Source organism: Sebastes umbrosus, chromosome 17, assembly GCF_015220745.1.
Source record: "Sebastes umbrosus isolate fSebUmb1 chromosome 17, fSebUmb1.pri, whole genome shotgun sequence".
Classification (NCBI taxonomy): domain Eukaryota; kingdom Metazoa; phylum Chordata; class Actinopteri; order Perciformes; family Sebastidae; genus Sebastes; species Sebastes umbrosus.
Window position 1 is genome coordinate 26002799 of NC_051285.1, and position 18206 is coordinate 26021004.

The 18206-nt window shown below is 38.2% G+C and overlaps 2 protein-coding genes across 3 annotated transcripts in view; one reads left to right on the forward strand and one right to left on the reverse strand.

The window, feature by feature from the left end:
* Positions 1 to 2176: 2176 nt before the first annotated feature.
* Positions 2177 to 8916, reverse strand: hpda (4-hydroxyphenylpyruvate dioxygenase a). The gene is made up of 14 exons (XM_037747822.1): positions 8839 to 8916; positions 8649 to 8675; positions 8297 to 8359; positions 6990 to 7094; positions 6848 to 6890; positions 6680 to 6762; positions 5189 to 5278; positions 4989 to 5095; positions 4793 to 4870; positions 4346 to 4508; positions 3836 to 3907; positions 3576 to 3698; positions 3368 to 3484; positions 2177 to 2685 (listed from the first exon to the last, which is right to left on the reverse strand). Exons 1-14 carry the CDS (start codon positions 8839 to 8841, stop codon positions 2572 to 2574), a joined length of 1188 nt encoding a protein of 395 aa, XP_037603750.1. The 5' UTR covers positions 8842 to 8916; the 3' UTR covers positions 2177 to 2571.
* mtmr4 (myotubularin related protein 4) overlaps positions 4431 to 18206 on the forward strand; it is a 63512-nt gene continuing 49736 nt past the window's right edge. The window contains exon 1 of one of the 2 annotated variants that reach the window (XM_037747820.1): positions 4431 to 4544. The gene's annotated coding sequence lies outside the window, so the exon portion shown is untranslated. Of the gene's footprint in view, positions 4545 to 11994; positions 12112 to 18206 lie in introns of those variants that run through there. The other variant, XM_037747818.1, reaches the window with a different exon arrangement.

The window sequence follows — 18206 nt, forward strand, 5'->3', positions numbered from 1 at the left end:
TCAGGAGCCTCCCAACACACTAAGCTCTTACCTGTCCAACCAAAGAGGCAAAATCTTGAACACAGTGAACTTGTTGTGCCTTTTTTTCCTGCTTCCTTAAACCCTTAAATCTCAGAGTGAAATGTGTTTTGGATGACGAGAGAGAACCAGAATTGAAGTGGAAAAAACTCAATATTTTGGACAATCATGCAGAAATGTTCAACTGCAGTCTCTTGTGCTAATACCTCACTCTGAATGTGTCAACGTCCTCCGGCTAAAGCATCGGGGTTCCCTTGTCTGTTATTGTTCGCGCCCAAACAGTCTCCAAGACTGAGATGGAAATGACTGAATTACAAGCAGCACTTTGGCTCGAGCCGATTTTTATAATAATAAACACAACATAAAACTCATAGTATTAATTTAAAACAAGCCCAAATCCGTCAGCACGTGCAAAAAAGCATTTAGTGATGCTGCCGAATATCCAATGTGATTTCATCCTGTTCAAGATCTTTCTCTTTGTGTCGTTTATGTGTTTGTTTTGTTATGTTTTGCAAGAATAATGAGCTGAAACTGCCTTTTCTATGAGTAAAAAAAAAAATCCCTCCAGAACTTTTAAGGGATATGTCAGTATATTTTGGATACTTTGTGTACAAAACGAGAACAAAAAAAAAAACAGAAATGAAATAGTGTTGTATTTTATATATAATAGAACATTTCAATATAGTGACATGTCACTAATATATTTATTTACTAATATATTTATCCATTTTGTCCAGGTTTGAAAGAGTGGTTTCTGTATAGACTGAATGTTTCTATATGGAAACTGACCAGTGCCATCGCAGATGTATCGACCTGTCTTCATTCCAATTATATGCAAATAAATTATTTTGAAATAAAACCTGTGTGCTGAATACATTTTTTTTTTTCTGTAGGAGAATATAGAGAAACTCCCCCGGCGTCAAATGAGTTGTGTTTGCGTCCCAGTGTTGTTAAATTTTAGACAGAGTAGAAACTCAAAATACGTATAAATAAATACTCTGCAAAATCCTTTATCTGACCTTTGATAGAGTTTATCATCTATAAGTACATAGTTAACCTTTTCTACTTTGTTCTTTCTATCATGAAATTGTTTTTTCTAATATTTCTCCAAAATATTTTTCTAATATATTAATAATACTTCTAATATATTTATCCTAAATTAACTTGAGATATTATGTCCGTCTCTGGAGGTCTCCTCCTTAGGAACCCAGTCGGAGTCCGGGGGGTTTTGTTGTTTCCATAAATAGAACATTACATCTCTCCTTTGTTGTGTTTCTTTAAAAGGCTGCATTCTAGACACTTGGCTTTTCCTATATTGATATGTAGACTTTTTTGATGACTGTACAACAAAAGTTTACAGCCACGTAACAAACTTTCTCATTTTACAGTTAAACAGTGCACTACAAGATGAGTCTGAAAACATTTGAGGTGAGAAATATGCATTAACGTAACATGATATTGATTCATATTTGATCAGCGCTGTCTAGTTTGACCGTTTGATCAGAGTTTGCGAGTGATTGACAGCCGGCTCTCATAGACGGCAGCTGGACAGCAGACCTCAGATCAGTTCTTACTGTTTGTTTTCCTCCGGTCTGTGAAATCTTGCAGATACCGTTAGGAGCACCGGAGGACACAGAGGAACATGATTTTTTTCAGGTTACCTGTTTCATGTACTACTGTCAGGATATAGCGACAGTTTTATAAAAATAACTTTTTTAAATCATATTTGCTCCGATCTCGCCTACTGCTGCTTTAACCCCATGATTGAACACACCTGTGTCTTATCCCCTATTTGATGCCTGTGGAGCTGTTTTTGTCCCTCAGTACTCTGAAGAAGACTGTCATGTCAAAACGTTGGTAAGATCTTAAATCACTTTTTTTTTTGCATTGTGGCGACTAATAAAGTGACTATAAAGTTACCCCACATAGTTTGAAATCAGATACTTAGAGCTAAAAAAAATGAAACCATGTTAAATACAATACAAATAGTTGACAAGAGTATGTTTTACTTCTTAAGTTTGATTTAAGTTCCTCCAATTTGTGTGTGAATTGCAGCTTTCATGCACCCTTCTGGCTCTTAACAAGAGTGGATATATCCTCACCTGAGCAGTAGCAGAGTATTTTGCTAAAAAAAAAAAAAAAAAAAACTTCGAAAGAACACCTGAAAAGTGTTGTTTATATCATCCAATACATTTCAGTGGGGTTTTTGATTGACCTGGAGCAGAGTAGATGATGACAACATTTTAATTTTGATTCCAATATGTTTCAGTAATAAAGATTCATGCATTTAAAGCTCGGGTTGGTTATGCTGTTCAAATACATTTTTGTTATATTTGTTGAAATTCTTGAACATAAGTTTCTTTATTTAGTCATACAGCATGCAATCTATAGACAACTTAAAGCATATCTAATAGCACTAGCAGCTTGTCACATGAAGATATTTAACACTTTGTACATGTGTCTGATATACTGAGTTGTTGATTGCCTTCTGAAATGTACGGCCGTATATAACAGTCGAAGTGTGGTTTGGCAGCAGCAGCAGCAGTCGGAGGATCAGTAGAAGGCTTTGGCCTCCCCTTTGGGTGTCAGCGCGATGAGGTTGCCCCTGGCGTCTTGGTCCTTCTCAATGGCCTCAAAGAGAGACTTGAAGTTTCCTGCCCCAAAGCCCTGGAGAGAGAACAAGCACACACAGATGGCTAATTACCCAAAGATCTACCGTCTTCCGTGTCATATGTTATGGCTCTGGGGATCTTCTCTCAGACACCGTTCAGGGTGTTAAAAAACTTTGATGTTGGATCACGGCAGATAAATATTCTCACAGGGTTCAAACATCCACTCGGCTCTGACAGGGCGCTGCGCTCACCGGGGGCTCGCGAATGAATCATGTAAATATTTTCATAGATAATGAAAAGATCAAGTGTTGGTGGTTGCTCGGAGTGATTCTTTTGCTGCGGTTCGGATTCAGTTTCTCACTTTCATGCATTGTATCCACATCTGTAGGTTCGGTGAAATGCTGCAGAGTGACAAGATGTGCCTGTCCTGACAAGCAGAATGGGTGCTAGGTTTTATAAATGAAGTGCCACAGGGTGCAACCCTATCCAAAGATCCCCCTCGCTGTGAAGCACGGAGCCTTTTAATCTGTATGTGTGATAGATTTACTGAGCTTTTACAAGTGGGCTACTGTTCACACTGGGTGGGAGCTGCAAACAGGTGTTCGGGCGACTCTGCCTCGGCTTCTTAAAAGTGGTGAAGTTAAGAAACAGGACCACAGGCCTGTAGATCCCACCATAAAGACACACTAAGATTACCCTCAGTTTACCAGTTATACCAGTAGTTACAAGTCACTTACAAAGTGGTTGTTCCGCTGAATGACCTCCAGGAAAAGGGTTGGTCTGTCCTGCACAGGTTTGGTGAAGATTTGAAGTAGGTAGCCCTTGTCATCAAAATCAACTAAGATTTTCAGTTCCTGAAAAGCAAACAGTTTATAGTTATAGTTTAGACAGAAGCATAAAGGCTGTAAATCATTTCAGGCTTACTGAAATAATATATCTGCTCACCTGTAAACGGTTGAGGTCCTCCTTCACCTTGATCTTGGCGGATTTGAGATTGGCCCGCAGGTTGCTGTAGTACGTGTCAGGCGCTGAGAGGAACTCCATCCCTCGGGCGCGCAAGTTCACTACCTGAGTTAAGACACCCAAAGAGAGCAGGATTTAAAACTTGCCTTTACTTGCAGATTTGGGGAGGCTATGTGAAGATGAAGATGAAGTTAAAGTTTATGGATTGATGTGAGATTTTGGCGCGAATGCAGAAGGCTCACGGCTTGGATGATGTTTGATGTGTTGAGGGCGATGTGCTGAACACCTGGTCCCCCGTTGTAGTTCACATATTCCTGTGAAGAGGGAGATGCAGAACATAAAATGCACTGAGGCAGGGTTGTAAAACAGGAGTTGTCACACATTTCGACACGGGGATCCACATATGGGAAGATTTTGCTCATTTAGTACCAAATTTTGCAAATGTTCCTCAAAGAGCTCGGGACCCTCTGTGATATACCACTATGATACACCACTGTGATAAACCACGCGATAAACTTACCTCGAAAAAACACTGTGATAAACCACTGAGATGTGATACACCACCGCGATAAACCAAGGCGATATACAACCTCGATAAACCACTGTGATAAACCACTGGGATAGACAACGCCACTGTGATACACCACTGTGATACACCATCCTAATAAAACATTAGGATAAAACACTGGGATAGGCTACACCACTGTGATTAACATAAAGTGTAGTAATAAACTGAGCTGATGAAGTCACACCTGAATTTGAGAAATACTTTTCCCCGGTGCAGGTTCATTGATGGGCATCTTGATGGTCTCTTCATAGTTGGTCACCACTATGGACCTCAGTGAACTGTACTGCGTGTGGATTTGCTTGTCGTCTATGGACCAGAACCGATGGAACATCAAACACTTCTGATACCTGGAATTTGGTGAATCACAAACAGAAAATGTGACGGTAAGCTAACTGAACAAGCCATGCCTCATTTGGAGCTGTTTAAATATGCCTTTTCTTTACTCTTTTATTGAAAGTTTTTATTTTATTGACCAGAAATGTTGCACTGGGGCCCGTTTTTGAATATGTGCACTAACATTTCCCACTGTGACAGAGGTGGCTGTGACCGTCTGTGGAGTGTTTACTTGTCCTTTTGCCCTGTGTGTGCTCTGCCCGCCGCGTGTACGTGCGCTCAGACAAGAGTCTCTTACCAGTCTGAAATTGGCACCATTTCGGCATCTGGCTGGTTTCCCACCATGTGATCGATGAAGCTCAAACCCGCTGGTGGACTACAAAGAAAAGAAGAAAAACATGTGTGTACTTTTCCATGAAAGTTCAGCAATTGAGAATACCCAATGCATACATTTTAGTAAAAGTTTGTAGCACAAGGAAATGTTAGAGACTCACAGTTTGGCTAACAGAGGATCCCTAAACAGAGGCTCTTTGTAGCCGGGCAGGAAAAGGCCTTTGTAGGGACTGAGGTACTCAATGAATGTGTGAGTTGTATCTCCATACTGAGGACAAAGCATTAACACAACATTGTTATTCATTATCCAGTTTCATGTGTGTATTCACATGAGGCTTTGTGTGCATCACTCTTTACGTACCGTTTGAACCACAGCATACTTGACCCTCCCCTGGCTGTCCTGCTCCACCCAGGGCTCCTTGACAATTACAGCTCCTCGCTCTTTCGCTGTCTGTCAGTGGAGTTGTTTTGGGATCAGTTGGGGAAATACAGGAGCTTAACAACAGTTTGTTTTTCTGTCTGAAGAATATCTCCCTATACTGATATACTACTTTGTTAGATGAGGCTACTGTTGATCTCTGTTTAAAGTCGGAGGTGATTCTGTCCCTTTGTAGCCACCTGATGGTCAACACAGAGAGTTTATCCAAACCTCCAGTCTGACCTTGACTAGAGTAAAGAGTTCAAACGGGGCACTAAACATCAAAGCTGCACTTTGTCGTACCACCACCATGTTTGCCCCTATTTCAACACACACTGAGTACACAACACGTAATATGATAATACTGTTCAAAACAGGTTGGGTTTATTACTTGAATTTGAAGCAGAATTGCAGTTTACAATTTAAAGTTATTAGAAGTGAGTGAATTTGAATTCAGTGGAACTCAAATATGTTACTTATTTTAATTCCTCTATTGCTGTACATACTGTATATTAGTAAAGGAGACTGGAAAATAACTATCGCCATTATGGGGCTGTCAATCGATTGAAATATTTAATTGTTACCAGCTGTAACATTAAAGTAATGCTGACACATTAATGCATCAATAAATATAGTGCACCATGCATTATTCTGAAATGGTCCATTCTGTATATGAGTATATTTTGATGCAAATACTTTTGTACTGTTACTTAAAGGGACAGTGTGTAGGATTCTGTGGCATCTAGTGGTGTGGTTGCAGATTGCAACCAACTGAGAACCCCTCATCTCACTCCTCCCTTTCCAACACTGCGGTAACGCGAGCCGCTGAGTGCAAAACTGTGGCAACGCCACTTGCCTTGCTCAGAGGCCGTCCATATCATAATAACACTACTTTAAGAGCAACGTAAGTCAGACGGCGGCTGGCGGTACCACGGTTTTGCACTCTGCGGCTCACGTTACAGCAGTTTCACAAGCGTGTCGGAGAACTACGGTGACCTTTAGATAACGTAAAAATGTGAAAGGCTCTCTCTGGAGCCAGTGTTTGGTTTGTCTGTTCTGGGCTACTGTAGAAACATGGTGGACTCCGTGAAGAGGACCCGCTCCCTATTTAGATATAAACAGCTCATTCTAAGCTAACGAAAACACGATTCTTAGTTTCAGGTCATTTATCACTAATGAAAACATATAAATATTATATTCCGTTTCTGCTAATAGATCCTCCGAAATGTTACACACTGTTCCTTTAAGTAAAATGTTGAATGCAGGACCTTTACTTGTAACAGAGTATTTATACACTTTTACCCATTTCTTACTTCTTCCACAGTTTTTCCAAAAACAGCTAAACACACTGGTCATAACTGTTGTCAAATCATATTAATTTGGGCCTCTTGCGATTAAATTTCAGTTCCTGTTCGTCCTCCTTATCATTGTTACCTTGATTAAGAAGTCACAGTCCTCCACTTGAAAAGCGATGTCTTTGACTCCATCTCCATGCTTAATCAAGTGTTCTCCCATCACTGAGGGAAGATAAAACCATGTTGAAAGGCACACATGTTCACAGCATTTCATACTGTATTGTCTCAAGTAATGAGGAAAACTTGCCTTCATTTCCAGGATTTAGTGGAGATTCGAACACAAATATTATCTGTGAGGAGAGAGGAGTGGTGGTTGTGTTTGTGGACAGGATCATTGATCACAGATATACTGAGTTTATTCAATCAACACAGGATGTCTAACTGCATACCTTATCCTGTCTGATGACATGAGACACCACCTCTCGGCTGCCAGTCTCCAAACCCTTATAGGCCAAAGCCTCGAAGCCCATCTTATCACTGTAGAACGAGGCTGCCTGCAAAGGAATTGTTTTGTTTAAGAAGATTGTGAAAAACACCCATTATATTTTGGCAATGTTTAGTATTCACATAGCTTTTTTCCCCCAAAACCCAAAGATATGAAGTTAATTATCCTGTATGACAAAGAAAAGCACCAAATCCTCACATTTTTAATAAGCTGGAACCAGTGAAAGTTTAAAAAATGTCTTAAACAATTAATTTATTATCAAAATGGTTGTAATAGACTGTATCTGTTATTCAGAAGTGAATGTTTTTGTTTTTGAAAGAACAGAGGCTGGAAGGTCCAGAGGTCAAAAGTTAAACAACTCAAGCAAATATATACAGTTATTATGTAATTACTAGGGCTGTCAAAGTTAACGCGATAATAAAGCAACTCGCAAATTTTAGGTTGTAGTAGGCTCATTTTTAAAGCTAGAGTGAAGATACTGTCATCATATGAAACTAAAAAACCTAAAGAATCCACTGGTATCAACGTCATATTAGCTTGTTTTCAAAGGAGGTTAAATAACGCTCCAAACTTATGCTACATTTTGGCGAGGAAAAACTGGCATGGCCATTTTCCAGGGGGTCCCTTGACCTCTGACCTCAAGATATGTGAATGAAAATGGGTTCTATGGGAAGCCACAAGTCTCCCCTTTACAGACATGCCCACTTTATGATAATCACATGGAGTGACATACATATTTTCTATTCTAAATGCAGTACCTGTGAGGGTTTCTGAAAAATATTTGTCATTGTTTTGTGTTGTTAATTGATTTCCAATAATAAATATATACATACATTTGCATAAAGCAGCATATTTGTCCACTCCCATGTTGATAAGAGTATTAAATACTTGACAAATCTCTCTTTAAGGTACATTTTAAATAGATTAAAAAATGTGTGATTAATTTGCGATTAATCGCGATTATATATTTTAATCGATTGACAGCCCTAGTAATTACTAAACCTTATACCTGCAGATGTTTCTGTAAATACTGAAACACGGTAACTTATATTTACCCACTAAAAAGTATAAAGAAGTGTGGTGAAGACACTGAATGTTACACAAATACATCTAAAAAAAAAGTGCATCTTGATCCAAATATGAATTATGTGGAAAAGAATTTGACTGGTGCTGGAATCACTGAGTGATCACTGGTGTCACAGATGACAGAAAAGTAAAGTGTTAGTTGTACGTCAGCGTTTAGATACTGACCTGTTTGGCGTTGCCGACCCAGAAGGTGACATGATGAAACTTGACAAACTTTCCCTTTGCGTGCTAAAAGGCAAAAGTACAACAGAAGAATTAGATAAATATGAAGTAGTTTAAAGTCTCATACAGGTGAGAAACATAACACCTCAACTAAGTGTTTATGTTTTAGACCTGTTGAATGATTAGCATCAACTTAAGACTTGTAATGAAATCTCATTATAGCTTTAGAATAATTAATTTATTTCAACATTCAGCCACTCGGCTTTGATTCAGGCCTTCTTCTGCAGAACAAACAGAACTGTTAACACATCAAACTACATCACAGACTCCTGTCCATCGTCAGAGGCAATCTTACCTTCTCCCCTTTATCTGTGTAGCTTGTCTGCAAAGAAAGAAAAGATAGAAATCATAAAAACTAACCTACAGTCAATAGATCTCAGGTACTTATCCACTGAAGATATAATTATCTCCTCAATTACTCAATGGTGAGGATGTCTAATGTCCCACAACTGAGAGCACCTGCTCATCATAATGGAGTCTCTTACCATGCTGTGATTGTAGATGGGCCACAGTTCAGAGAAAAGAAAGATCAAAATCAGTGTTCAGGCCCGACGGGGTGCAGATAAGTACTGACCGGATGACCGACTGTGATTGGTTCTTTAGGATCTACACCCACCTGTCCGCCTCCTCGCTTCCTGCTGCACTTTAGCTAAAAAGTTCATCTCTCCTGAGTTCAGTGTCTAATCAGTTGTCAGTCCTCAGAGCCTCAGTCGTCGTAGAAACATGGACATGTTAACCTCAGCGTATGCAAAATAATGAGGCACAGACAGTAGTCTGTGATGTTTTGCGACTCATTAAAAGTGATGCATCCAGATGTGAAGAACTGAACTGGGAGCACAGCACTAAATAAAAATACAGTGGTAGTAGTGTTGAGGATAAAAAAAGAGAGAGAGATAATCCTGTATAATCCTGTTCCACACCAGTCCCTCTGCAATCCCTCTCTTGTTTCTGCACCACCAGAGGGAGCAATGTTGCCTGATTTAAAACAGATACACAATCATGTACTGTGAGATCAGTGAGTAGATCCAGAACGTTCTACAAGCATGGCAAGCAACTGATTTTCCTCATTTTAGGATTGTTTTGAGAGTTTACAGATTCTTTTAAGAGCCTTTAATTTCTTTTTCATAAAGACTCACATTCAAATTTAAATAAAAAATCAGGCTGTAATCATGAGTTTCAACCCAGATTAAGATTAAGATTCAACCAGGATTTAACTTTATTCCCTGTTGCTTACACAGTACCCCGGATCATCACAGTACCTGCATATCAAAAAGCCTGATAACTACAGCAATATGTGCACATGCAGTATTTCATTTAAAGTTTTTGACAGTCTTTGAGGTTGGAGTGAGGCGTTGTGTTGCTGTTGACTGGTATCGGAGAGCATGTGAGGTCAGGTCCAGGCTGCATGGTGAACAAAAATAGTGTCAGGCCCCAGCTACAGTGCTGTAAACTGCATGGGCATGCCACATGTATGCCACTGTCTGTGTCAGGAAGCTGTCAGGATCATGTAGTTAATTGTCCTACAACTCTGCATAAATACACACTTTTAAGTTGAGTGGTTTAAATGAAAAAAAAATAAAAATAGATTAATCCATCAATGATTTTTTGGGTTATTAAAGCAGCAGTAGGCGGAATGCTTTTGGCATCATTGGGCAAATATTCCATAATAACCTTTCAGCATATTGTAATTCAAGTGTTCTGAGAGAAAACTAGACTTCTGCACCTCCTCATGGCTCTGTTTTGGGAGACATTGTCCAATCACAAGTAATTTCAGAGAGATAATTGGCTGTTCATTCAACGGAGGCAGCTGTCAATCACTCGCAAACTCCGATCAAATGGTCAAACTAGGCAGCGCTGATCAAATATTAATTAATATTCTGTTACTGTAATGCCTATTTCTCGCATCAAATGTTATCAGAAACATCTTGTAGTGTACTGTTTAGCTGTAAAATGAGACTGCTGGTGGGCGGTGCTTGGTATTTCCTCAACAGATCTCAACATGACGGCCGGGTTACAAACTTTCTCATTTTACCTTTTTCACCTATGACTAATGGCTAATAATAGTTCCTACATGAACTGAACTTTCAACTCAACCTACAAAATAAAGGAGGGAAAAAAGAAAAGCTGTTTATCATTGAGTGAATTCCAGTTAAAAAAATCTTCGAGTGGATGTTTCAATCTCTCAAGCTGGGATATTGCACGTATTTGAACAATAACTTGACATTGACCTTTTAAAGGTTGTTTCAACCACTCTTTCATGCTTCTCTCTTTTTACTTCTTGCTTTCATTTCTGCTTATTTAAGTTTTTTTTGGTACTTTTTTTTTAATCATTGACATCTGTTCTTCCTGAAGAGGCTCAGATCCTTCAACGTGTGCAATAGGCTGCTGCAGATGTTTTACCAGTCTGTAGTAGCCAGTGTACTGTTCTTTGCCGTGGTATGTTGGGGGGGGATAACACCAACACAAGGGATGCCAACAGACTGAACAGGCTGATGAGGAAGGCTAGCTCAGTCCTTCATGCTGGTAGCCGTCAGGCTCCACAACCAAGGCTGATATGTCCATATGAGAACTATGAGGATTTTAAGAACTTTTAACATGCACTATCTGCAAACATCTTGGACTCAAACCACTGGTGCACTTTACACTTACTTTACACTATACATCCTATATACCATTTTATAGACTGCACATATGTACATATTACATTTATTTACTGCACATACTACATGTATTTATTGACGGACTGTACACACTATGTTCACCCGTTCACTCTGTATCTTTTATATCTCTATTTATTGTTTTTATAATTGTTGTATACCTTTACCTCTCCTGTGTTTCACTCTGTTTGCTGATGTTTGCTGATGTTGCTGCTTTGACACCTGAATTTCCCTCCGGGGATTAATAAAGGTTCATCTTATCTTATCTTATCTTATCTTATTTTATCTATGGTTCAACTCATTTCCAAAGCTCTTCATTTCAGTTTTGAAAAATGAAACCAATTATTTTTTTAAAAATTGTTTATGATAAGTGAAACCTCTGCTATGAGTGTGCTTGTAACGCACTTACCGTTCTGTGTATGTGTATCCAATATTGTGGCGTGCTGTGATTTTCTATACATATCAGGAAGTATTAATGTACATATATAAGAAATACTTTGTACAAGGCATATTAAGAACAAATACAGTGGAGCATATTAAGAACATAAAACTGGTATTTTTGCTTGGCAGATGACATTTTCTTGAATTAACCATGACCTTATAATTAAAGGTTGTTTCAACCTCCCTTTCATGTTTCTCTCTTTTTACTTCTTGTTTTCATTTCTGCTTATTTTAAGTTTATTCTAGGAATATTTTTTTAATCATTGACATCTATGGTTCAACTCATTTTCAAAGCTCTTCATTTCAGTTGTGAAAAATGAAACCAATTCTTATTTTAATTGTTTATAATAAGTTAAACCTCTGCTGTGAGTGTGCTTGTAACGCACGCACATTACCGACTGTGTGTGTGTATCCAATATTGTGCCGCGCTGTGATTTTCTATTGGTGCGCTTTGGGAGCTTAGTGGCTTCTGATTGGCTCTCGTGTGGGTGTGTTCAAACTACTCGCTAATCCTGATTGGCCGGTGCGAATCCTGTAACGCTATTGGCTTAGACTGATCAGCTTCCTGCTTGATGATTGGCTGGCGCTGTTGTCATCACACAAGAATGCGGAAGTCGTGCAGTCTACTGAGTCACCGTTGTGTCAGCTGATTCTTTCTGTGTGAGTAACTCGATTTATCTCTTAAAATTAAGTAACTTCTGATGAATGTATTGAGTGTGACATGATCTCAGGCTGTTGGACTAATGTTGGACGTGTGAACTTGAAGCTGCTTTGTCGTTTTCTGTTAGTAAATGAGTGATTTAACACCCAAACGTCTAGTAATGTTGCTATCCGGCAGTTAGCACGATGCTAACATGGCATGCAAACACACCAGCACACTTTCGGTTTGTTGCCTCCTCGTACAGTCACAGACCTGTGGTGAAGGCTGCGGTCCACTTTCACTTTCACCTTTACATGTCTGTAAACTTTACCCCTGTTATCACACGTCCACACCTGTTGTGTTGTCCCCAGTCAAACAGAGCACCTGTTATCCACTGTGTTATTCAGAGTCTTCCAGTAATGCTAGCACATTTCTAGTTAGATTGGCTGTATTTATGTTCCAAGGAAAGTACCTGGGGATCCCCCACTCGACTGGAAATGTATTTTATGCTCAGTGGGAGGCAGAGGGACTGGTTTTGAAGAAGTGATTCTACTGCTTATTGTTCATCAGTATCATTATCTCTGTAAACAGGTGTACATACTGTAACACAATTGCTTTTAGTAGTTCTCCTTATGACATAACATCCCTGTTGCCCTCCCAATGCCCATACTTTAGCCTGTGCCAATTCTTTATAAACTCTTAATGTTCATATAGCTGTCTGTAACTAAGTCTTATTTTTATAATTAATTAATTTGCCATCAGAGTGCTTTTTTGTTTGACCAACAGTCCAAAACCTGTAGGTATTTCTGATATATATATATATATATATATTTGTAATATAAGATAAGCAGCAAATCTTTACGATTGAGAAGCTGGAGTTAGAGGATGTTTGTCATTTTATTTTTTTTTGGCGTACTGGGCATCCAATGTCTGTAACCTGGGAATGGAATTAGAACCTGCCAACGCCCAAATGTGGTGAGGCTTTCGTCCACTTTCATTTTCACCTGAACATGTCTGTAAACTTTAGCCCTGTTATCACACGTCCACACCTGTTGTTGTGTTGTCACGAGTCAAACAGAGCAATGAAAACAAGATCATTATTCTCCTCTATCTGTTATGTATAAATCCAGTAGCTTTCCCTTCAAATTAAATTTGTTCAGAATGTCACCTCTTAATTATAAATAAATAAATAAAAGAGTTACTGTGATGATATGGCTACACAATCCAGAGGTGATTACAATAACTAAGATGTTTGTGCTGAAACAACAATGAATCAACTATTTTAACTATAAATGAATCGTTTAAATCATCTATCAAGTTAAAAATGAGGAACACTCTCTAACTCCAGCTTCTCAATCGTACAGAGTTGCTGCCTGTCTTATATTATAGCACAGATATATCTTTAGGTTTTGGACTGTTGGTCAAACAAAACAAGCACTCTTCAAAAAAGGGAAAAAGTCCAGAGTGCTGGGAAGTTCAACTCAGTGTGATGAAGGTGCTCTTTGGTGGGGTACACAAAGGTTCAAAAAAGGGGGGATTCCAAGGCACTCTTCTAGCAAAAAATATAAAAAGCCTTTATTCAATTGGCTATGAAATAATTAAATGAATTAATTATAAAAATAAGACTTAGTTACAGACATTGGATGCCCAGTACGCCACTTAGCTATATGGACATTAAGAGTTTATAATAATTGAAAAAGGCTAAAGTATGTGCATTGTGAGGGCAACAGCTAGTTCTAGTGGAGCTGACAGTCTTACCCGTAATGCTAGCACTTGTCTAGTTAGATTGAAAGTACCTGGGAATCCCCCACTGGACTGGAAATGTATTTTATTCTCAGGAGGACGCAGAGGGACTGGTTTTGAAGAAGTGATCCTAATGCTTAATGTTCATCACTGTCATTATCTTTGTAAGTAGGTGTACATAAGATCAGATATTCCTTTATTAGTCCTGCAGTGGGGACATTAGCAGTGTACAGCAGCAAAGGGGATAGTGCAAAAAACAAGATGCATCAGCTAACACAGTAAAAGAAGAGCTAAACAAAGTGTAACAAAACATGAACCATTTAAATAGAAGGAAGTATAAATATAGGAGCAGTATATACAGTATTGACAATAAACAGACTATTAACGAAATTGCACAAGTGGAAAATGATATTGCACAGTGAGAATGAATGGATGAATGAATGAAATTACACCTGAAAATATCAGGTTATAGTCAGTTTTTTGGTGTGTAAGTGGTCTACTGGGAGTAGTGCTGGTTGTGGAGTCTGACAGCTGCAGGAAGGAAGGACCTGCGATAGCGCTCCTTCAAACACTTACATACTGTAATACAATTGCTTTTAGTAGTTCTCCTTATTATTTAACATCTCTGTTGCCCTCACAATGCACATACTGTAGCCTTTGCCAATTCTTTATAAACTCTTAATGTCCATATAGCTAAGTGGCGTATTGGGCATCCAATGTCTGTAACTAAGTCTTATTTTTATAATTAATTAATTTGCCATCAGAATGCTTGTTTTGTTTGACCAACAGTCCAAAACCTATAGGTATTTCTGATATAAGATAAGCAGCAAATCTGTACGATTGAGAAGCTGGAGTTAGAGACTGTTTGTCATTTTAACTTAATTGATGATTTAAACGATTAATTATAGTTCAAATAGTTGGTTAATGTTGTTCAGCACAAACATTTTTAGTTATTGTAATCACCTTTGGATAGTGTGGCTATATCAACACAATCAGTCTTTTATTTATTTATTTATTTATAATTAAGAGGTGACATTGTGAACAAATTTAATTTGAAGGGAAAGCTGCTGGATTTACACATAGAACATAACAGATAGAGGAGAATAATGATCTTGTTTTCATTGCTGTTTTTATACTACATTTTTATATACACTGTCAGTTTATTAGGTGCACCTAGCTAAAACTAATGCAGTCTAATACAACAGCCCTTCAATAGAGTGCTACAGGAATGAGTCCTAAATGAGTTAACACTTCCGGTTCCCTCATCTCAATGTCAGTGTTTTTTTTTTAATGGGTTTTAGTTAGATTCCTGAGGTAAGGTCTGTGGTTAACACAAGTTGAGATCTTGACATTTTGTTCTACAAAATAAGATGTCATTAAATATCGCACACTCGTGCTCATGCGACCGCGGTGTAGTTCGTTTATAGCCTAACGTTAGCTTTTTACCTCTGGTGATTGCATTTACGCTTCAAAAATCATAAAGTGGCGTTCATTTGTGAAGATCTTGCTGAAAAAAACTTTAACTATCAAATGTGTGTTTTCTACAGATCTTTTTTTCTGCAATAATCCAAAACCCAATGGAACAATCCCATTGGCTTTTTGTCGAGGGAACCAGAGCGATGCTAACTTTCTGGTCGGCCTACAAAAATATGTCATCCCTGGAGCACTCGATAAATCCTACCTTCACAGAGATTATAATGTAGTTTGTGACACTGTTAAATTGTATTGTATTATGGTGAGACGTGTTTGTAATAATCTAATTTAAATCTAATCCAGTGTTTGTCTACTCTGTTAAAAAATGAGTAGCTGATTTGTTATTAGGAGCTTTGAGTATACTTGTGTCCATCAGACATCATCTCTCTGTATTTAGATGATTCCCTAAAAGGATGGAGAAATATGCAATGACAAAACTGTGTGTTCTGGATATCTCACACCCTGTACTCATCAGGTCACCTATTACCAACCAGATATTTGATATTCGCTTCTAACTCTATGACCGACCTTTTTTTAACGTGCCAATGGACATTGAGGATCCATCTGGAGGGATGAGTGTTAAAGCTTTTAGTCAGGTGCAACAATTTCGACAAAAAGCATGTCTTTACCAGAGGAGAGACGCTCCACTGGTGATTACCACCTGCTCCTGAAGTAGCTGCCATCACCTATAGCCACAAAAGACCAAACTTTATGATTATGTTAAAGCCCTCTGCTGTCTCCACACAGTATTCAAAGTAACGCTCGCTGGCACTGAATGCTTGTTCAGATTCATATTCCTCTTCAGTTATTCTTTGATGTTAATCCCATTTTTGCCAATTATATACTGTATTTTATACAAACTATTTGGAGGGCTTATAGGAAAAACTTAACTTGAGATGATTGTGGTTCTGTTAAATGTAAAAAGGGGAAACAGTTGGGCAGAGAAACATTTTCATACCCCTCAAAGTAAGTTAAGAAGTATCATATTGGTACAGAGACTGTAGAGGTTTTGTATCAATACTAGCATATAGAAACGTTTCATGCAGTAGTTTTTAATGAAACAACAATGCCTTTTAAATGGTCAGTAATTTACTGTTAGTTTAATGAATGAATGTCATGTACACAGCAGTAGCAATGACATCCTGTCTCTTAAAACAGGATTTGACCTGCATAAGTATGCATAATGAAGGCGTGACACTTGGAATACATAGTAACACCTCCCTTTTTTTATACAGAAGTACAGGCCGTACTGTCCACTGTGTGTGTGGAACCTGACAAGACATTTAATTGTGTCAGAGTATCACACTGAGATATAACACAAGCTGCAGCCTCCAGTGTGATGTTTTATATTCACCAGCATTTTCTTTAAATTGGTGTCAGATGGATATGGGAGAAGTCATGGCACAAATGTGATTAGTGTTTTGAACTACAAATCTGTTTTCCTTTGGCTGATACAATTTCCACAAAACTTTTGCGAAAGCAGAATGATCACAGAGGGGCAGTCGCAGTGTGCATGTCATTATGTTTTGTGTTTGTTTGCAGAAAGAGTGAATTAGAGGAAGGAATTTTGGATTAAACTTTAAATAAAGTGCACTCTTGCATGAGTTAAAGCTAGGGTCGGAAATGATGAGAAACCAGCAAGAGTACTCTAGATTAAAAAAAGTATCCAACTGAAAAAACCTGCCTATTGTTTCCAACTCTTTTCCAATGAAAGTAGCTGGCAGCAGTAGCTCCAAAAGTTGCCAAGTCAGCAACACTGACAGTCCATCCCTTCAGGCCTCTCTCCAAAGACACTCCCCCAAAATGATCATAATGAACATAACCAATGAACATCCCTATTGTTAGTACTCCGAGCTGTCAAGCTGGCAGCTTGTGGAAGACTCCGGTGAGGTGCAATGAGTGCACAGGCAGAGTGCACACAGGTAGACAGACGGGTATCATTTCATTCAGACCGAATGTAATGATTGGATGGACTTATTACAGTCCTGTGACAGCCACATTATTGATCGCTGTCAAGATTTAATGAGAATTTCAACAAATATAACAAAAAATGTATTTGAATAGCACTACTAACCATACCTTTAGTCCACCAAATGTGCGTTGATGGAAAATTGTACTCGCAAAACTTGATAACCAGAGTGATAAATAGTACCAGAGCAGCTGTTTGAGAGATAAATGTTTGCACATATTTTGAAAACATAGATGATAAAGTGCACTAATGGCATGGCGAACATGCAGAATTGCATGTTGATGCCTCTATAGAGCAGACCTTTTAGTGTCTTTCGGCTCATTGTTTTTGTTTCACCGCCCACAAATGTACTGTATGTTTCAGACAGCAGCAGGCACCTGTTTTCAGCCAACTAGCTCTGATAAAGCCACTGTACACTGCCTGCCCAGCACCAAACTGCACACAAAGTGAGCAACTAGCATGTGAATGTCTAGCTAACGATCCAGATATTTTTCTCAGGGGTTGGTTGATATGGAGGACGGAACCTGCCAAAATAAAAAATAATAAATAAATAAATAAATAATTGACTCGATAAATATGTCATTAAATGTAGCAAAAATAATATGACAAATAATGTGACATAAATTGATATTTCTGTTTTAATTTGCTTCTTTATTTATCTTTGCATTAATTCCCTTATTTATTTACTCTTCTGCTTTAATTTTCTCTTTTATTTATTTGTGTATTTATTTAACATGTTTTGTATTGGTTTATTTTTGCATTTGTTATATATATATATATTTATTAATTTATCAAATAATTTATTAAATTTTTTTATTTTGGCTGGTTCTGTCCCCAATAGATTGAGTCCACATCAAAAGGAGTGTGAATATTAGACACAATATTTAAGTAAATAGGCAATTGTTAGATAACATGTAAGCCATCACAACT